Below are 21,495 nucleotides of genomic sequence, written 5' to 3' on the forward strand. Positions count from 1 at the left end.
AAAGCCTGATTCTATTAACTAGTTAGTAAGGTGATAGGACCTTCAAATAATCATAAAAGGTGGGATATATTATCCCCTTAAATTAATGCACTTAATAACTATAGCCTATTTATAGTTGCTAGACTGGATAGATTTCGCTTTTCCATATCTATTAGCATACATAACAACTATTAAACCAGTAATAACACCTATTATAAAGCTAGTCTTATTAAAGTTATATAGGTCCTTATTATTAATACTATATTTAGCTATCATGTTACCTAATAATGCAAACCACTTCAAAATAACCTCTAGGTCCTCTTAAAGTACCCTTTAATAATTATATGGACGATTAAATATAGTCTTTAGAGTTAGCTATAAGTTAATAAACCTCTCAGCCTAATACTTCCTAATAGGCATCTTATTCTGCGTCCACAGCAGGAGATTCGCTATATCTTCCACACTAGCAAGTTGCAGGGGAAATCCTCTAGAATCCTGCTTAATAACATATTAGAGAAGTGTTTTCTCTTTAATTAGATTAAGTTTATATCGTTAGGGCTAGATATAGTTATAGCGTAGTTAATTATTTATTCTATTGCATAAGGTATTTTTAGGGATACTATATATCTTTACAGCGCCTTGCGTACTAAGTTTATGACCTAGAGCATGTGTTGATTGGATTGCCTTAATAGTAAGAATGATCTTATCTTCTTGGGTGTAAATCGGCATTGCGGTTGTTGAGATATTATGCGTCAAAGGTTTAAGTGGCTGGGAACAAAGCGCGTCATGGAAAAAGTGCGCGGCTGACTGATATGCGCGGCTGACTGGTAAAGTATGTTATATAATTAAAATCTCTTGTTTTCTGAAATTATTTTTTATTATATTATTAGCTTATTTCTATATACTTAGAAGGTTAAACATTAAATTAGAAAATGATTTAAATCTTAGTTTTTTTCTAATCATATAATGTATAATTTTAGTTAGTATTACTATATATTTACTCATCTTTAAATAAAACTTTAATTTATTAAACTGTATATTATGTATAATAATCACGTTTTTAAATATAAGTATTTCAATCTTATATAAGTTATATATATTATTAATATATTTAACTACGTATCTAATATATCTTTATAGAAATACTTTATAATATATTTTCCTTAATTTCTTTTCTTATTCTTTTTTAAATAAATATATATAATAACTATATATAACTATATATATCTATTTTTAGTATAGCTAAAAGTCTCTTCTAATTATAAATATATAAAAAGAGGCTTACTAATAGAAATGTTAAATATATTATTTTTTTAACTTAATTTAGTAACTTTTAATTAGTTTTTCATTACAAAGATTAATAAAAAACATAAATCTCTATTCGAGTTAACTCTAGCTGTATTTTTAAAAATAGATTAATAGTTTTGTATATTTTAATACTTCTTAAGATTACTTTTTAGCTCATATATTTTAAACTAATTATAAGCTTTTTTATATCTACTAAAAATATCTTAAATATAATTCTATAATTTTATATTTAGTATTAATACTATATATTACTATTAATTATATTTATAGCTATTTTATTATTCTAACAGATAGTATAAATTATTAATCTATATTACTTTTTAATTTAATTGTTCGAATAAAAGAATATTATAAAAGCTTTTTTAAATAAGCGTTATATTAAAGAAACATTTTATAATGTATCTAAATACTTATTCATAATAGTTAAAATAAAGAGGATTTCTAAAATTATTATAAAAAAGCAATAAAGAATATCTTAGAAGAGATAATAATATAGATAAATTATTTTATTTTTTAATTTTAAATATAAAATAACATTTTTGATATAAGTTTTAATATATATTTTATATTATACTTATTTTAAGTCTTATATTCTCACTTTCTAAACGTTTTTAATTATATAATTATAATATTAAGATTTAAATAGCTAAAATAAAAATACTATAGATATATATTATCTAATTAATAACTGTAATAATTATATATATTTCATATATAAAAAGGTTTTATTAGCTAAATTATAATAATAATATATCTAAGATTTATTACTATATTTTTAAAAATGTATAAAAAAAGGTTATATTTAAAGAAAATTAAATTATATGTTTAGATTAAAACTATAATAACTACGTGTTAAATAAGGTGTTCTATATATGAAATATAGTTAAACTTATAAAACTAAGTCTTTTATATATTAAAATAACCTTTAGATATAATATTAATATAAAAACCTTTAATAGAAATAATATTTTCAAATATAAAGTTATTTAATATTTATCTATTTTAGCTTTTAAAGATCTTTCTAAGAATATAAGTTTTTTAACTTAAAATTATGATCTAAGTTATACCTATTTCTATAATATTTCTTAAGCTAAACCTTTTATAAAAGTTATTTAATAATAATAATTTATCATTAATTAAATATATTATATTACAGTTATTATAAACTGTATTATATAAAACGATATATAGTAAAGTCAAAGTATTAAGTAAATATATCTTTAATATAATTACTTTAAAAAAGCTTTATAAGTTAATTAATATAGCTATAATATTAAATAGAATTTTAATATTTAACCTCTAATTAAATCTATTATTTTAACTACTGTTTCTATTATAGTTTCTATATTATTAGCTTTTTTTCATTATGTAAACTGCGTCTTTTTACAATTAGTATTATTTATTTAACTTAAAATGTATCTTTTATATATAATTATAGTTTTAATATTTCATTATTAATTTTAATTAAATTTAACAAAGATTTCTTAAGCTTTATTATTATTTATGGAAATTTAATAGAGTTTACAGAACGTTTTATAAATATATTTTAATTATCTATATGTTTTCAAAGTCTAAAAATGCTTTTTTCAATATAAATAGTTATTAAGATATATATTAAAAAAGCTATTAAACTTTTTTTTTACAATAATAAAAAATATTTTTAATCTCTAAAAGCTTTTAATAAATGAACATTTATGAATAAAACCTAAAATAATAACTTTTATATTATTCTAAAATATATATAAAAAGCGTAAAATTAATATTTATCATTAACTAAATAAACCTAATATAAATTTAATTTAAAATAAGTTAATATTTAATTACTTTCAAGAAATTGTATAAAATAGATTCCTTTTAAATTTCTAAAATCTTAAATCTTATTATGTTTATATAAAAATAATATTACGCTATGTATTAAATAGAAAGATTAATATTAAAATTAATTTACTTTAAAAAATAAAAATGGTTTTCATAAATTATATTAATAATTATAAATATAATAAATATAAGCTATTTCTTAATTTTATGTATAAAAGCTTATAATATTATTTCTAATTAAGTTCAAAATTTAAAACTATTTTATTAATTTATATCTAAAAACTAAAACAATATATTAAAAACGTTTATTAATTCAAAAACATTCTTATATAATTTTTAATTATTATATTATAACTTAAATTAATGTCTTCATAAGTAATAATCTAAATTATCTATGGAGATGTTAAAAAAAGAGAATAATTTTATTATCTTATTAAAAATAATGTTTATTTCTTTTTTATTCTTTTAAATCTCTATAGTTAGATAAATACTTTTTAATATATTAATAATAATTTTGATGAGATTTTTAGCTCTTTTTAGATATATTTATACTTATTTCTTAAATTCTTTTTAATATTTTATATTTAGAAAAACTTAGTATTTAATAATAAGTTTAATAATTTTTTAGGTTTTAAATATTCCAAAAATGTTAATATAATTATATAAATCTAAATTGATATAATCTTAACAGCTTTATAAGTATATATAAAACTTAAAATAAATATATCATATGAGCTAATTATTTTTAAATATAAAAATATCTCTTATAAGAGGAATTTTATTATTAGTAGAAAATATAATAAATAATAATAATAAAGGAATTAATAAAATGATAAAAATAAGTTTCTTATATATAATTTATAATAGAGAAGTAATTTAAGTTATTAATAAAACTAAGCTCATAACTTTTATGAATTATAGGTATATAGGTTATAAAGAATAAAAGTATATTATAGGAGTAATTATTTAGAAAGGTGGTCTGTATTATAGGCTAATATCCACACGCGTAGCTTATGTAATACCGTATATCACGTGGTAGGCAGTGGGGCTGCAGCTCAGATTGAGGGTATCACAACAAGAGCCCAGTTGAAAATGCAGAACATGAGGAAGGTCTTCCAGCCGAGGTTCTGAACGGCATGTGGCGTGGCTTGCGAGAAGACGAAGTTGAACAGCCATTGCGTGGATGTTCCGATGGCGATGCCTGCTTCGCGGATACGGGATGGAAATATCTCGCCTATGTAAACCTGAAGTTGGTCGGTTAGTACTTCCTCTTCTCGGGATTGAGAGTATTGAGACTTACCCAAGGCGCTGGGCCCCACGAAATGTTGTAAGACATGGCTTCCAGGTAGATCATCGTCATTGATGCGATGGCAGTAGAAGTCAGACCCAGGTCAACGGACTTTGGTGGGTTGGTGGCTGTGAGACACGCGATGATGAGCATGTACGCTCCCATGAGGAAAGCACCGGCTAGGAGTGAGCCTCTGCGACCCATGCGCTCAACGAGGAAGAGGAGGTAGAAAAGACATGAAACTACTTTGACGACGCCAAAGAAGCCGGTAATCAGGAGGTTATCTTGGCCGGCGCCGACAGCGGCAAAGACCTGGGGTGCATCTGCAACATCGGTAAGTATCAAAGGAAGCACGAATCGAGAGAGGTTTTGGCTTTGGACAGAAGGAGCGAGGATGGCTTACAATGAGCCAAAGAGGTATTGCGGGTGAGTTGGACACCTAGCAAAGTCAGCTTCGAAGTGTAAGTACAACCCAAATCGGCGGTTTACGTACCAATCTGAAGAGCGATGATGAGGAGAATACGGTGACGGTTGGTTGGCTGAACCAATTCCCTCCATGTCAGACCCTCCTTCTGGCTTTCCTCCTCCTCGATGGTGGCGATGATCTCAGCGAACTCCTGCTGAACCTCAGGCGTGTTCTCGCCACCACGCACCCACACAAGGGATTGCAGGGCTTCGTCCCCCTGCCAGTCTTGGCCAGCCATCTCGCACTCTCTTTGCAGAGCAACATACCCAGGCCCGGAATCGCACCAGGTACAAGTTGGAGTCCGACGGGAATTTGCCATTGCTTCGTCGAAGGTTTGAGGTGCTTGCTAACCCCATAGTCGATCCAGTAACTCGTCATAACGCCCATTGTGAAGAAGAACTGGAACATGCTACCGAGCATGCCTCGAATGTTCTTGGGCGCCATCTCGGCCGAGTACATGGGAATGACAACGGTGGCCATGCCGACGCCGACGCCGCTGATGACTCGGGCTACGTAGAATGCGGCGAGTGAGTGGGTGTTGATCGTTTGGACCACAGCGCCGATGCAGAAAATTGTCGACGCGAGGATGATGGACCATCTTCGGCCGTACTTCGCGGTGAAGGGCCAGATGAAGAAACAGGAGAAGAAAGCTGGAAGGAACGGTTGTTAGGATTTTGTGTTACGGGATGCTCTTGTTGAGAGTAATTCACCACCTGCCTGCAGCAAGCTCGTAGAGTTAGAGCCGACATTTGCCTTCTGTGATGGGCCGTATCGAAAGTCGGTTTGAAACCCTTCAAAGGTGAGAATTCCGCCGATGATGCCAGTGTCGTATGCAAAGAGGAAGGAGCCTACGCAGCAAAGAGCTACGAGGTAGACGGCTCGGAACGTCCCAAGTGCCTTCGACATATCGAAACAGATAGGATACAAGCTTTGATGATGGATCTTCACCCAACAATTCCGAGGCACCGGCTGCCGTCCATATTAAGGGATTTCTTGCTTGAAATATTGACCCAAGTCGGAAATCCTGACTACCTTACTCTGTTCAGCACAGTCCAGCACGCCATACCGAGACGCCCAATGGCTGTATACTGCAGGATTCACGAGAACCGCAACATTCGGGCGATTGTTGAAGTCCTTCAAGCACGCAATGAGACCCTTGACCCCAAAACCAGGGCCTGCCATGCTCACCAACCAACTTGCCCCATTGTTGCCCCGGCTTGTATGCCGGATGTCGGTCGGAAGGCCCAATCTGGGCTGGTGCAATGTTCGGAGTTGCTCCACATTCCAGTTTGGGCGACCGGGCCGACTACCGAGACTCTCGGCCAGCTGCGGGGGATATCTACTGCGAAAGCTAGGAGAGCCGCCAATCCGCAGCCATTGACCTCTCAAATTGTCTGTTCCGGTGATGCTCATGCCGGATATCGCGCGGACTTCTGCTTCGAGGGAGTCGTTGGTTCACCTAAGGTACTCCAACAAGGGGCAGTGATGGAACTGTGATGCGCAGCTGTTGAGGGGCATCGTTGCAGCATGGAGCTGTCATGAGCTCTTATCGCAGCATTATCTTCCCAAGGTGTCGTATATGAGGTCGACGCGTTCTTTGAAAGATTTACGTGTTTTACTCAGATTCTTTCTGCCTGGCAACTCCCTCTTTCGACCACTCTTTCGACCACTCTTTCGACCACTCTTTCGACTCTTTCGTTGACTATCACTCAAGATGACGACCCAGAGGCCCAACATCATCTTCATAATGGCTGACGACCATGCTTCAAAGGCTATCAGTGCCTATGGAGCTGGTATCAATTACACGCCCAATATTGACCGCCTGGCAAGCGAGGGGATGAAGTTCAACCACTGCTACGTCACCAATTCCATCTGCACCCCGTCGCGAGCAGCTATCCTGACCGGCACTCACAACCACGTCAATGGCGTGATGACCCTAAACGACAGCATCAACAAGCATCTACCCAACGTTGCAAAGCACCTCCGAACAGGCGGTTACAACACGGCGATGGTGGGGAAATGGCACTTGGGTGAGGGCAAACAAAACGAACCCACAGGCTTGGACTACTGGTCCGTCCTCCCAAGGCAAGGTGACTACTGGGACCCAGAGTTCATCGAGCCGTCCGTCTGGCGAAAAGATCGAGGAGGGCTACGTCACAGACATCATCACAGACAAGTGCCTCGACTTCATCAACAAAACCAAAGACACCGACAAGCCCTTCTTCGTCATGTGCCACCACAAAGCCCCCCACCGCTCGTGGGAGTGCGACGACAAGCACAAGAACCTCTACACCGACCCGATCCGCGTCCCCGAGATCTACGACGACGACTACAAGAACCGCGCCAAGGCGGCGAAGATCGCCAAGATGCGCGTCGCCGAGGACCTGACGTACCAAGACCTGGGGCTCGTGCAGCCGGACGGGGGAAACAGGGTCGGCGAGCGCGTGGTGCAGGAGTCGAACTCTGCGCAGCGCAAGATCCCGACCGATGCCAAGAGGCTGATTGACAAGGAAGATGGGACGGTGTTCACGTTCAAGAACGGCGACGACCTTGCGCACTTCAGGTTCCAGCGGTACATGCAGCGCTACCTTCGCGTCATCCAGTCTGTGGACGACAATGTCGGCCGTATGCTGAACTACCTCGAAGAGAACGGGCTGGCTGATAACACGATTGTGATCTATACGTCGGATCAAGGGTTCTTCTTGGGTGAGCATGGGTGGTTTGATAAGCGCTTTATGTGCGAGGAGTCGTTCCAGATGCCGTTCCTTATTCGCTATCCCGCAGCAATTGCCAAGGGCGCAGTATGCGACGACATCATCTGCAATGTTGACTTTGCGCCGACATTCCTCGATTTTGCGAATCTGCCAGTGCCAAGCTACATGCAGGGCGTCTCGTTCCGGGAGCTGCTCAGTGGCAAGACGCCGACAGACTGGCGGCAGATTGCATACCACCGATACTGGATGCACAACGACATCATTCATCACGCCTATGCGCACTATGGTGTTCGAGACCAACGATACAAGCTCATTTACTGGTATAACGAGGCCCTGGACGTGGCGGGCGCCAGGCCAGGCGGCGAAAAGGATGAGGAATGGGAGTTGTTTGACTGCGAGAAGGACCCGTTGGAGCTATTCAATGTGTACCACGACCCAGCATATGCGGAAGTTGTGAAGCACATGACAGGACTGCTGGAGTTGAAGATGGTGCAGATCGGGGATGAACCCGTTCATCCAAGGCTTGGTGCGACGAGTGGGTCGGTTGAGCTCGCGAGTAAGTTATGAGACAACCTCGTAGGTCGCATCTGATGTTTCCATGGGCAGTCTGAATGAACCATGAAAAGTCTATTTTGATTATTAGCTAGGTGAATGTTCGTCCTTGGTTTTATTGTTCCTGTTCAGTTCAATGTGATGCTGCAACACTGATGAAGAAACACCCGCGATGTGGTTTTTCAGACCAGCGCAATTCCCCAGAAATTCACGCCGACATGGTGTTAATTGACCGGGGCACAGCTCCCGTAGACATTCTGCCATTGGCTCATGAAGCTCCGTCTTGGATGTCGTTACCCAACCCACTCCTCACGTCATGTAGACCTTACTTGAGTAGGCAAAGCGCGAGCTCTCCGCATGCCCAGAAAAGAAGAAAGGCCCCGCCATTGTCCAGGGGTCCTTCGGCACCGGGAGACGGGGACGTCATGTGGGAAGGCGCAAGAAGAACCCTTACCAACCGGATTCAATCATCTGCTGCGTAGCACGTTGAGCAGTTGTTCTTCAGACCTACGTCCCTAACTTTCACCGACCACCGCGCGGGCCCGATAGACTGGTTGAGTCGCGACAGGCATAACAACATGAGACGAGAGCTAAGACGATGAACCGGGATGCCACTGTTTCAATAAGAAGATGATGGGCTCGTTCGTTGGGTGTTTCCAGGCCAGACCAGCCACCGCACGTCAAACATGCTCACAATGCAGATGGCGAAAGGTAAGCGATACCAACAGCATGGCCCTCGCTCCATCTCCCGTCCCTAACCAGAGTCCTTTGGCTTAACTCGGTTCAGGTCCGATGCGATGCTGGTTCCTACCAGTGTTGCGATAACTGCTCACGCCTAGGGCTGAGTTGCTCTTTTTCAACAGCAGAGGAGGACGCCAACATAGCAATATTGGCTGCGCACCAGCTTGCTTCAAATAAACCACGGCGACTGCGAGGAACCCGGGCATGTCGGAGCTGTCGAGATAAAAAGTTCGCTGTTCCGGAACATCTCCGTCATGCACAAATTGCAAACGACACGGGCGAGAATGCACATATCCCAGCCCTGCGCGCAGTGTCCGGGCGCCGTCTCCGCAAAGCACGTCCACCGAGGGGGAGGACTCCCTTCACGGTGCCGAGATCGCCCAGCACATCCCCGCTTGTGTAGAGTCCTTCTTCGAGAAGGTTTACCCACTTCCATCCCATGCGTTTCTTCATCCGGAAACGACAATGGAGAGGTGCCGGGCTGGCAAGATCGACCCGGCCTTGGCGTATGCCATATGCGCCCTGGCAACGCTCCACTCGGCTTCGGACCTTCAAACCCGAGAGAGAGCCACTCCATGGGTTCAAACGGCCGAACAGAGGATATGACACCATCTGGAGTGTCCTACAATAGCACGTCCCCAGGCTCTTCTGCTCATCATCCATTATCAGATGGAGACTGGACGGTTCCAAAGGGCGTTTATGCTGACCGCTACGGCAGCGAGATTTGGTGCCGCCATGCGGTTAAATCATGAACGGCCTGATCTAGATCTTGTTGCTCAGGAGGTGCGACGTCGTATCATGTGGTCCCTCAAGATCACTGAAAGATACTTTTCGGCTGGGCTGCCGGAGTTTGAGGCTTGCCCGATTGAAACAATTTACTTACAGTTCCCATCAGCCGAGGAGGAGTTCTGTCCAACGTTTGAGCCAGGAGATGGCAGCTGCTACAGGCTGTATGTCAGGCTTGAGATTATCCGGAGAGACATCATGAAGTTGACGAGGGGCGTTGCACTCTGTGATCAGCCCTTCATGCCACTGGCAAAACTAATTGGGGACTTTGAGAGAGACTTGGCCGAAATCGGATCTCAGATGCCTGATGGCACGGAGTTCCCTCTGTCTCAACTTGAGGCCCACTTCAATGACCGATGGCTCAGACGACGACTCTTCATGCACGTCTCCTTCCACCAAGCGCACTGCGATCTTTACCGAATCTTGCTTTCTGGCTACCCTGAAGCAGCGCCTCGGGTGGTCCTCGATGCTATCGATGAAGGCTACGTAACGGCTGCATACCACAATTGCCTCAAGCACTCCACATCTATCAGTCAGATTTTGACCAACCTAAGATCAACACAGCCCCAGCCATCTGCTTCTTGAGTTTGATACCGCAATATGTGCATATCATGCTACAAGGCTTGTGCTGTTCATATCTCGCTCTGGGAGGTCGCAAGATTTGCCATCTGCTGAATTTGCTCAGAGTCGCGCAGCTTTGTGCTTGGCTGCGCTGAAGCGATTTTTCCCGGCATCCGCTTTGGTCAAGCCCATAATCAACGACATGGAGCGCTTGACCCAAGGACATGCGCCGCAGGAAACAGGGATCGGTGGGCTTTCCTCGCCAGAGTTTCAAGAAGGGAGAAGGAACTTGGAGCAACAGCTCTCCACAGCCGCTAAAGCCAGACAGAGGCTCGCCATACACAGTTTGTTGAGACAAGCCGACTTTACCGACGAAGATGACGGGGAACAGTCGTCTTCAATGACAGCAACCGGACTATGCCCCGTCATGACAAGACGGACGCCGTGAGACCTCGTCTAAAACAAGCCTCTGTCAGCTCAAAGTTTAATTAATACGTGAGGGCTCAAGTTTTCTTCAGCTCGGAAAGTGGGTTGAGTAATCGGTAGCTCCTAGGTAGCATCATGAAACTATTAGATTGGTGGAGTAGGCGTTGTTTTAGTCGCGAGGCCAGAAGTCTGGTTGGCCTGGAAAGTTGCATCAACCTCTCTTATCCGTAATACAAGGGATGATCCGATAGGTAATAGGTGCAAGGGCTTACACGAGAACAAAGCTTATCAGTTACGGCCCAACAGGAACCTGCGGCCCGTTTGGATGGCGTGGCCTGTTGTCGCAAATAGAGAGACTTGACACGCGCTTGCGCGCGCGTTAGGGCGCAGAATGGCATTTCCAGCATATCAGCAGTCGCTTATTCCCAAGAGTGCAGTTCATGATCTCGAAATAAACTTTCGCATCCCCCGCAGGACACTTATTTATTCCGTACTTCGCCTTGTAGGGCCCCTCATGTCTGCGACTGCTCTGCGTTTCAGCGCGCCTCACGGCGTGCCCGCCCTGTTGGTACCCTAGAGGCCTCAACTGTCAGATGCCGTCTCAACATCCCTGCCAACTGACTCGAAGGCGTAACTATCATGGTGATACTGCCGGTGGGAGGACTTGTAAGTGAGCAAGCTCAAGAGGATAAATATCTCTTGATTCTCTGGGAATAATCACGCAATCAGTCCAAATCAGGTTGCAATCATTCAGTCTTCTCTACAACATCTTAACTAGTACATTTATAAACGACTTGCCGGTCAAAGTCTCATTATTAAAATCATTCAAAATGAAGTTCTACTCCGTCCTCCTCTTCGTCGCCTCCGTCGCTGCTGTCGCCCTCGACACCGACGTTCCTCCCGAGCTTCACCAGCCCGGCCGCCGCGGCGTTGACTGCGGAGCTTGTGCTCGCCTCAACTTCTGCCCCGGCAAGCCCAACAACAACGTCGAGTGCGAGCTCGACGGCTGCTGCAAGAAGTGAATTACTTCAGCAGATTTTCGAGTCACAAAGCTACCGGTAAGCATTCGAAACTATGACGGTGACTCACTGGAGCTGTTCACTAACTCACCTTAGAGACATGCACACCTGATACCCTAGACCAATGGAAGCTACTGTGGTCGAGAACAACTTGGGAGCGAGAGGCCCAGAATGGTTCTGAATCTACGTCGACTTAGGAACATGATATTGCAATAAGATACCAAATTTCTCTCCCAAAGGACTTGCTCAATTGTTCTTGCTTTAAGCTGTGACTCGATATAATCCCACATCAATGCTAGTATGCGCCATAACAGAACTTTGTTCCAGCGCCTGAGCAATTTCGAAAGAATGAATATTAGGATACGTATTGTGATGAATTACGAAACTAGGCCTCATTCTGTGAGTCTTGTTGAGATGTATGATTGATGACACAAGAGCGCCGTTGCGTTACCTGTCAGTTACACCAGAGTTGCGTTCAGGCTTTGCAGATCCTCAGTCCTGGAGCTGCTCCCCACCCAGAAATTGTAAAGTCCTGCCTCAACCTCCCACTCTCCATCGACGAAATAGCCGAGTTCGTTGTACGGGACTAACAGTGTGACTTCTTTCGACTCGCCTGCTTCAATTCCAATTTTGTGAAAGCGAATGAGTTTCATAACTGGAAACTCGATCTGGGTATATTCCGGCCGGTAGTAGAGTTGAACAACCTCTTGACCGAAAACACTGCCAGTATTGGTCACATCTACTTTGATGGTCACCAGGATGTTTTGGTCACACACAGCGGAAACGCTGCTGTTGCTGGTAGATTGGCATGTCAGAGATGGCGACGAGATGTGATGTTGAAACTCGTATAGCTCAGTCCGAAACCAAATCTAATGGGAGCATAGCGTGCTAATTCCGGGAGATGCCAGTCGTATTGTGTCGCAGTACCGAAGCCTCCTTCGTCGTCCGACGGGAAGTAATCATAGGCAACTGGAAACGCGCCCTCTGCTTCGGGAAATGTAATTGTCAGCTTCCCACTGGGGTTGAAATCCCCGAAGAGAATCTCAAACAAGGCATCAGCCGTGTATTCTCCAGCGAGCCAGGTGTGAAAAATCGCCTTGGATCTCTTAGTTGACTCGTTCAACAGGAATGTCTGTCCTCCACTGAGGACCAATATTGTTGGCACGCCCGCATCAAGGACGGAATCCAAGATATCTTGCTGCAAACCCGGAAACCCTAGATCAGGGTGACTAAAACCTTCACCGTCGGTTCGATGCAACGACTCATATGATGTATCGAATGATCCCCAGCCAGATCCGAGAACGACCACGGCGAGTCCGATCTCCTTCGCGGTGGCGACGGCTGCATCAATGCCAGAGCTATCGTTCGCGCTGAGAATATCGACGCCAGCCACATACTTGACATTCTCGACCCCAAGCTCCCGCTCAAGGCTTGTTCGAAATGTGTCACCGTAAGATGAATCCGATGCATTGTTGGCGGCGTACTGGCCGGTGTTCAGAATGTCCGCATAAGGCCCTAGAAGTGCGACGCGGGGAACATTGATTCTTGTCAAGGGCAAGGTTCCGTCGTTTTGGAGCAGAACGATAGCTTCTCTGGAAATGTTCCGGTTGATTTCGAGGTGTCTTTCGTTCCGAAGGGTAGCGTTCATGTTTTCGATGGAGGGTAGAGGAAGATCGAAAGTTCCAGTTGCGAACTTGATCTGCAGGATTGCGTGCACTGCCTCGTCGATGAGCCCCGCGATCTCCGTGTTATTTATCGAATCGATGAGTGTTGGGAAGGCGGATGGTGGTCGCGGAGATAGCTCATGCTCCAACCCACCGCGAAGGGCTTTCAAGCCAGCATCGGCATACGACTTGGCCACCTTCGACTGGGTGTACATGTTTCTAATCGAGCCGGCATCGGACATAATCAGTCCCTTGAAACCCAGAAAGTCCCTCAAAATGTTCTTGTTGAGATACTTATTCCTGGACATGGGTGTCTGATCCACGCTTGCATATGAGACCATGAGAGATAGGGGCTGGCCTCTCTGATAGCCTTGACGTATGGGGCCCCGATGTCGTTGAGAATGTGGTTAAGTCCGCCCTGCATGCTAGCTGTGTTGACGCCACCACTGCTCGAGCCATAGACCTAGTGCTTGATCGTAGTGGCCACCTTGACAAAGCCGCTTTCGTCTTTCTCTTGCATGGTGTTGATGTAGTGAGATGCAAACTCGCCAACGAGGTATGTATCTTCTCCGAACCTTGTGTCATAGTTGGTCAGTCGAATGAGGCCAATCATGAGCATGGGCTTGGATCTTACATCTCGCCATTCCGACCATTTCTCGGGTCCTTGGCCAAGTCAACCTCGGGCGAAAGTACCCAGTGGGTCCCCACCGCCATGTTCTCGTCACGAATCGCAGCGATAGCTTGCTCGTAGAGTGGAATATTCCACATTGCGCCCATGGAGATGGCCCCTGGGAAGATGGTGGCGCCTGAAATCATCAGGCCATTGACGGAATCGGCGATTGTGATGTAAGGAATGCCGAGACGGGTGTTGTCAATTTGTTCGGTCCGTACCTTGTTCGCGATTGGTAGCAGCTCATGGGCATAGTTCGTAGGGGCACCGAAACCTGCGATCGTCTTAGCTCCCAAGCAAATCATTGCAGTTACTAAACTTACCAATTTGACCATTTTGTGTCTTTCGAATCTCCTCAAAAGAGGTCTCATTGTAACACAGTGCACCGTTGACCCTTTCAGCAAGCCGACGGATGCCGCCCAACTGGCCAACCTTCTCCTCCCAAGTCATCAACTTAAGGAGGTCGTCGGCTCTCTCTTTTGGAGACCGTGATGCATCTTGATATGCCGACCCGTTGAATTGGGATGCCGTAGACGCAAGTGCTGTGATCTGAAACAAAGAGATGGCGAAAAGAGTGGCCAAAACTTTCGCCATCTTGAATGTGAGGTCCGCCTGATGATCAAGGTAGATGAAAACACGATCTCATTCCGTACTTTGGCCTGCTGTTTATATCGCGAGAAACTACATGATGGAAGCACGTCATTTGATGAGTCCCACGTTGGACCATCAAGCCGGTGACAAGAGCGCCTGGCTCCATGCGTTCGGCAAGGAAGCCCGGAACGGGTGACCCACTTAGACACCCGGGCCTCCGGTCTTCGAGCCGGATGTCGGTCGGAAGTCCCGAACAGGAAGGGTGCAGAGGAACACATCCAGGCACCCCCGCCTCCTACCACGGCGCTAAAATTGCGTCATCGCAGCTGGCGGTGTATCGGCTTTCACACCTCGGTGACGGCTTTTATGACTGTCAGCTGACCTTGTATGCAGAGTTTGATGCTGCTCAACACAATGCATGTTATTAGGCACGAGCATCGCAGTTCGAGATGGCCTGTAGACGCTTCAAACTCCACTGATTCACTGTCGGCACTTTTGCGATTGTTGCGCTACCAGTGTCACCTGTAAGCAGTAGTAGCGGCTCTATCTCGCGGCTTTCATGTACTTCATGGCCACGGCAACGCCCGAGCACCGTAGCGAGCATGAGGCCGAGAAATCATCCTCAACATGCCGACTGGCGAGGAGCCCTCGCATCATGACATACTCCGACGCCTGGAGTCGACTTGATGAGGGCGGTTTCAGTAGATAAAGACAACCAAACATTCAACCTCCCGAGGGGCGAAGAAGCCATTTTGCGGCTTGAAGTAAGGGGCATGACACGATTTCATACACAAGGTTCTAAGTAGGACTTCTATCTGCAGCCATTGGCAGTAGGACGATATATCAGCGGAAAAATACTCGACAGCGGTGAGAGATGAGCCGAAGATGGTGAGGTCCTCCCTGCTCGTCTTTGGCGGAATAATTGTTGCTTGGTGAACTATATGAAGCCGAGATATTGACCACTCATCTAGATCAATCAACTGACTCAAATCATTGCAACTCACTGTCCAGCCAAGCTTCGCTTCCCTGTACTTATCCGCTCATCTGATATTTGTGGACACTGCAGGACGATACAAACATCCAAGAAACACAAGAATGCGGTAATTGGTGTTGTAAAACCCCGATCTCCTAGCGATTGGATCATATCGACCGACTAATAGTACGTAGCTGAGTCGTTGACATCATCTGAAGCAGAAAACGAGGGCTGCTGCGCAGCTTGCATATTTGAGGTTGCTACCGAACTCGGGTATCTCGTTTGATGGAACGGCGTGCCAACATGCTGGCGATCTCCTACTCGGTGCCATTTCCGTGTGGTCATTCGGTAAGCTGGCGATTCATCTCATTCGTGCGAAATCCAAGTGGTGACGATCTCCGCCTCACTTGGGCAAGGTGTGGAGAACAGTTAAGCTGATCGGCGCATGGAAGCCTCGGTGCTCATGACAGCAAGTCTGGAACTTGGTGTCAAGTCAACACTTGGGATGCGTGGTAAGATTAGGCCAGGATCGGGCGGCAGCAGTTTGCAGCTTTGGAGATGGAAATTGGTGAGAGTCTGCCATTCACCAGTCTCAATTGTGTACCATCCTGAGAGGCGGCCGATCTTGTGCGAGTGAGGGAGCCTACCCTACATGTAGAGCTACCGTGTTGAAATCATTACCGTACTATTATCACGGTCTCCTTTCAAAGCCTGGCATACGCTCGGTTATTGTCTCTCCTTTTCCCTCAAATAGAAGAGATTCCCGCCTCTTGTGGAGTTTCGGTCTATTCTCTGGTTTGAATACGAGCTGCTAGGAGTTTCAGGTACTAATCTCCTGCGTTGTATCCGTAGCCATGAAAAAGCTGCCAAGGCTGGATCGATATAAAGCTCTTGGCGTAATTGTTTTGGTTGGGCCGACGGGAGATCACAAAGGCCGCATCAGGCGGGCGAAGCAGAGAGGCGCAGAAGAGGAGTCGAGCTGGTGAAAGATGAGAGGTGAGAAACAGATGTGAGAGGGGCAGGTGCGCAGAAAACTTGCGGGTGATTGGCAAGAGACTTTGCCAATGCAGAATGCCAATATTCGCAGTCTTGGCGGCCAATCCCCCTTTTCATAGTGCTACACGCCAAGACCACACTTCTCGCTCACTCACTTTGTTTCTCACTCCATCGGTCGCAATCTCACTCTCTGGTTTTTGAAAATTCGAATTGACAACATCCAAGCTTTCGATGTCAGGGAAGACGGTCGTAGAGATGTCGTTGCATATTCTTAAGACAATTGGCTTGTATTTAGGTGAGAAGGGTTGGCAGCCGTATTGCGTCTCACTGGTTAAGGAACAGGGGTCTGCCCCCTCCTCAAGACCACAGCACGCAACACCCATGTCCTCCCCCATCCGATCAGCAACACATCTGCTCAGATAGGCGACGGCTCCCGCTGTAGCTGCACGGCGACACTCTCATTCAAGTTCTTCCTCCAACAGCCAGCGCATGTTCATTTGGATGAGGCCTTGGCATTCATCTATCTCTGAGATGCCGCGCGCGCTACCGCACTTCCAAACGCTTGAAACATGCACGCTTGGCAACTCTAGCGCAGCGTCACATCATCGCGTGCTGGGCAGCGGTACTGCCCATTTTGGGGGCTGGCTGGTTCGTGGTTTCGACGATGAGTGGGTAGTCGCTAGTCATCCGATGAGCCTATTCCCAACCCCTGTAACCTTCTTCTTCACTTCGTCTGTTCTTTCCAGCATCCCAGTTGACAACGTCCCAGTACCACAGCTACATTCATGACATACCGAATCGCAAACGAGCTCCGAACTCCACACAGCAGGCTGGCTACTGCCGGACCCCGTCCCGTTCTATTTGTCTCCTACACTCTTTAGGAAGTCAAGCCATGCCCAGCCCACTGGTTCTGGCAAACATGCCTGCCGTAAGGGACCAGAAAGTGAACCTCCTTACTCGCGCCGTTCATTTCAATGTGACGGTCTTGTGTGAGGCCAATCAGGTCTGATGGCGGGCGGTCACGGCCAGCTCTCTGTCCACGGCCTTTTCGTCCCGAGATTCCCAACATCCTGGCGTTCCTCTGAGGCTACCCTGGTCTTTGCTGACGGGGAAATAATCAAGGGAGTCGATGGAGCTGCGGAGTGCATGCGATAGGTTGAGGTGGCTCTGGAAATCAACGTGGGTTGACCTCGTTTGCCGCTTCCAGGAATCAGGAAATACCCCATCTTGACTAGAAGCCAAGATTCCGGATCTTCGATCTTTATATATAAGACCTCAGTTATCGTCCCAAGTTTCTGCCCATAGCTTCTCTTGCTCCTCATTCGCGCCTTCTTCAGTCTTTCATTCTACCTTCAGTTCATCCCATTATTCTGACCAACGTCCAGTGCTAGTCACTCGGTTCATACTATCTTGCCACCCTTTCTTATTTCAACCTAAACCAAACAACCCCGTACAAACATCAAGATGAAGTTCTCCGCCGTTACTCTCATGGCTGTCCTGGCCGCGGCTTCGCCTACCAACATCCTCAGTGCTCGCAACGAGCTTGCTCGCCGCCAGGCCGCCGAGGCTTGCAACATCGGCTACTGCACGGAGAACGGAGGTACCACTGGTGGTGCCGGTGGTGACACCGTTACCGTCAAGTCCGCCGACGAGCTCGTCGCTGCTGCCAAGAAGGAGGGCCCCCTGACCATCATCGTCTCCGGTGCCATCTCCGGCAGCGCTAAGGTCCGTGTCTCCGCTGACAAGACCATCATTGGAGAGAAGGGCAGCTGTAAGTGGCATACTGTATCAAATTAAGTAGATTGGTTGAGATTAACTGACTGTTTGCAGCCCTGACTGGCGTCGGTCTGTACATTCGCCAGGTCAAGAACGTCATCGTCCGCAACATGAAGATCGGCGGTGTCAAGGCCACTAACGGTGATGCCATCGGCATTGACGAGTCCACCAACGTCTGGGTTGACCACTGCGACCTTTCCGGTGATCTCTCCGGAGGCAAGGACGATCTCGACGGTCTCCTCGACGTTTCCCACGGTGCCGACTGGATCACCGTCTCCAACGTCTACTTCCACGACCACGTACGTTTACCATGATACATCGTCTCATCTCAGCAATATGCTAACAACGATACAGTGGAAGGGATCTCTGGTCGGTCACTCCGACTCCAACAGCGGCGAGGACACCGGCAAGCTCCACGTCACCTACGCTAACAACCACTGGTTCAACGTCAACTCCCGCGCTCCCCTCGTCCGCTTCGGTACCGTCCACGTCGTCAACAACTACTACGACAGCTTGATCCTCACCGGTGTTAACACGCGCATGGGTGCCCAGGTCCTTGTCCAGAGCTCCGCCTTCAACAAGTGCCCCGCCAAGGCCATCTTCTTCGCCGACTCCAAGCAGACCGGTTACGCTGTCGCTGAGGATGTTGACCTCGGCGGCTCTGAGAACTCTGCCCCCAAGGGCACCCTCACCTCCTCCTCGCTGCCCTACAAGATCGCGGCGCTCGGCTCCAGCAAGGTCGCCGGCACCATCCCCGGCACCGCTGGCCAGAAGCTGTAAGCGTCTCTGTGATAGGTGGATTGAACGTGGTGGGATGAACGCATCTTTCTTTGTACATACTTGACTCAGTATATGTGAGTGACGGCGATGGCCAGTTGATATACACCCCTAATGTGTACATATGGGGTCGAAATGTTTTGCCAGAGCTGGATATTTGGAGGCATTGTATATAAATCTGCCGTCTACTACGTAGACTGAACAAGATTTTCTCCCTACAACCTGGCCTTATTGCATGATTTCCGGTGCTTCTCTGACGTCGCAGTACTTCGAGAGACGTTTGGGAAATGTATTTGGGCTGATAATCCTACCCCAGTATTGACATCCAATGATCTTCTAGTCTATTGTGCCACTCTAAAAAGCCATGCCTAGTGTAGACGCCTAATCTCTCTTCTTAATGCGAGGGAAACACAGCCATACGATAGCGACCACAGCAATGAGAGCCAGAATGATGGGCTGCAGCACAGCGACACCCTTGCTTGTCGCAATCGCGCCAATGATGAAGGGGAAGACAGTGCCGCCGGTGCCACCAATCGCCATTGCAAATCCGATAGCACTCACGTGGATATGTTTAGGAAGTAGCTTGGCAGTCATCATCACAGCACCAGGAAACATGGGTCCCAGAAAGAAGCCCAAGAAGGCCACTGCAATAGCTGAGACGACGAACTGAGGAATGAGCCAGAATAGCAGCTGAAGGGCAATGCAGAAGGCCAAGTAGATGGTGATGCATAGTCGTTCGCCATAGCGCTCAGTCACGAAGCCCAGACCCGCTCGGCCGAGGGCTTGTCCGGCCCAAAAGCCAGTGGCGGAGATACCGGAGGCATAGGCAGATGCTTTGCGAACGCGCAGCATGAAGGTGACGATCCAGCCACCGAGACCAACTGAGGGTGGGATTAGCTATGGAGGCAAAGTAAAGCCAAGGACGTTGGTGACATACCTTCGACGCCCATGTATGCGAAGAAGAAGAGGGAGCAAAGCCAGGTGACCTTGGACTTGAGTGCAGCTCTGGTGCCAGCACCGCCCTCTTGATCCTCGTGCGCGTGCTCAGCGCGGTAGACAGCGCCCGTCTTTTGCCAAAAGGTGATAGTCAGGCCTACCAGCTCAATTACCGACATTCCAACCTGGGAAGTGATTAACACAGGCTCTTATGGCTTTGATTGTGTTCCTTACCATGAAGTAGTAGTAGTTGTACCACGGTAGCTCGGCCTTGACCACCATTGATGTCGCAATGAGGGGTGAAATCAGGGCCCCGACGGAATAGAACGAATGCAGGAAGCCTTGGATGGCATTCGCCTTATCCATTGCGCCAATCCAGGCACAGAAGCATGCGTCCGTCAACCCGTTACCAAAACCGCTGATTGTGTTGGCAATGACGAGAACAGGATAGGGAGGATGGAGGGCGAGGATGATATAGGTGGTAATGTGGCAAATGGGCGCCATGATGGCGACGCCTCGCTGGCCAAGCTTCTGGTGAATGCGAGCATTGGTGAAGGCCGCAACGGAATAACCGGCGAATGGGGTCAAAAAGATGAGAGATACGATGGTGTAACTGAGGTCATAATAGGTTTCGAGCTGTTCATCAGTGAGCATTGTGGACCCCGCGTCTTGAATATGAGAGCATGACATACATATGGGATCAAAGCCTGTAAACCGTCAGTCAGAGTTGTGGGTCAAGAAGAGGGAAGATGACTTACACCAACTGCCGCGTCGTTCATTCCGGCAATGATGAAAGAGACGAAGCAGAAAGCGAGCCGGCCCATGTTGCCCTTGGGCGAGTTCCATCGTTCAATCTCTCCATGGGCATTCGGTGGCGGGGTGACATCACCACCCTTCGAGTCGATGGACTGGTGCTCTTCGGGGCCGTCTTTCTTCGGCGAAACGTCTCCAACAGAACGGCCGTGGTTCGAGCCAAAGCGGCCGAGCTCGTACGCCTCTGGGCCGAACGCCGTGTGACGAGTGTCAACGCGAGTCTCTGTAGCGGTTTGTGACATGGCGATCGGAGATACGACTGCGCGCTGTCGTTTTCGAAATCAAAGTGTCCGACTAGACCACTTGAAATTCAAGAAGATGCGGAAGTCATTGTAGATTAAAATACGGTCAGCGGATTTGACTTGGCCCCCCTCGCTTTCGCTTCCGATGGTTGAGAACGGCGGGGCGGGGAAGCCGTTGACGGTGCCCCGATGATTACCCGGGCGATCGGAGACTCAACCGGAAGGGCTAGCGGAGTGTCGCTCGGAGTTTTCGATGACTAAAGCGTTTTGAAGGCGGCTTTGGTAGGGTGTGATTGGCTGATTCTCCTGACTCGGCCCAGTAAAGTGGTTCAAATCATGCGGGCCGAGTCAACAGAGGAAGTTCTCCGCGAGTTTTCCGCCACTGAGCGAGACAGCGAA

The 21,495-nt window shown here is 46.0% G+C and overlaps 6 protein-coding genes across 6 annotated transcripts; 2 read left to right on the top strand and 4 right to left on the bottom strand.

The window, feature by feature from the left end:
- Positions 1–4,160: 4,160 nt before the first annotated feature.
- Positions 4,161–5,765, bottom strand: qutD-16 (Quinate permease; the record flags this gene model as incomplete). Its single annotated transcript, XM_037324193.1, has 6 exons — positions 4,161–4,349; positions 4,406–4,716; positions 4,797–4,832; positions 4,887–5,066; positions 5,126–5,509; positions 5,570–5,765. The coding sequence occupies 6 exons, from the start codon at positions 5,763–5,765 to the stop codon at positions 4,161–4,163; spliced, it is 1,296 nt and encodes a 431-aa protein (XP_037178050.1).
- An 808-nt stretch (positions 5,766–6,573) lies between these two features.
- Positions 6,574–10,237, top strand: CGCA056_v008947 (Arylsulfatase; the record flags this gene model as incomplete). The annotated part of the gene is made up of 3 exons (XM_037324194.1): positions 6,574–6,870; positions 6,917–8,129; positions 9,585–10,237. The coding sequence occupies 3 exons, from the start codon at positions 6,574–6,576 to the stop codon at positions 10,235–10,237; spliced, it is 2,163 nt and encodes a 720-aa protein (XP_037178052.1).
- A 2,232-nt stretch (positions 10,238–12,469) lies between these two features.
- On the bottom strand, positions 12,470–13,630 carry bglX-1 (Periplasmic beta-glucosidase; the record flags this gene model as incomplete). The annotated part of the gene is made up of 1 exon (XM_037324195.1): positions 12,470–13,630. One exon carries the CDS (start codon positions 13,628–13,630, stop codon positions 12,470–12,472), a length of 1,161 nt encoding a protein of 386 aa, XP_037177904.1.
- Positions 13,631–13,785: 155 nt separating this feature from the next.
- bglC-1 (putative beta-glucosidase C) lies at positions 13,786–14,586 on the bottom strand (the record flags this gene model as incomplete). Its single annotated transcript, XM_037324196.1, has 3 exons — positions 13,786–13,897; positions 13,957–14,266; positions 14,316–14,586. 3 exons carry the CDS (start codon positions 14,584–14,586, stop codon positions 13,786–13,788), a joined length of 693 nt encoding a protein of 230 aa, XP_037178053.1.
- A 3,430-nt stretch (positions 14,587–18,016) lies between these two features.
- plyB-3 (putative pectate lyase B) lies at positions 18,017–19,108 on the top strand (the record flags this gene model as incomplete). Its single annotated transcript, XM_037324197.1, has 3 exons — positions 18,017–18,323; positions 18,383–18,627; positions 18,683–19,108. The coding sequence occupies 3 exons, from the start codon at positions 18,017–18,019 to the stop codon at positions 19,106–19,108; spliced, it is 978 nt and encodes a 325-aa protein (XP_037177921.1).
- Positions 19,109–19,486: 378 nt separating this feature from the next.
- Positions 19,487–21,096, bottom strand: CGCA056_v008951 (Bypass of stop codon protein 6; the record flags this gene model as incomplete). The annotated part of the gene is made up of 5 exons (XM_037324198.1): positions 19,487–19,986; positions 20,043–20,226; positions 20,276–20,677; positions 20,734–20,748; positions 20,800–21,096. The coding sequence occupies 5 exons, from the start codon at positions 21,094–21,096 to the stop codon at positions 19,487–19,489; spliced, it is 1,398 nt and encodes a 465-aa protein (XP_037177727.1).
- Positions 21,097–21,495: the final 399 nt, after the last annotated feature.

Source organism: Colletotrichum aenigma, assembly GCF_013390185.1.
Source record: "Colletotrichum aenigma strain Cg56 chromosome Unknown KSG_Cg56_contig05, whole genome shotgun sequence".
Classification (NCBI taxonomy): domain Eukaryota; kingdom Fungi; phylum Ascomycota; class Sordariomycetes; order Glomerellales; family Glomerellaceae; genus Colletotrichum; species Colletotrichum aenigma.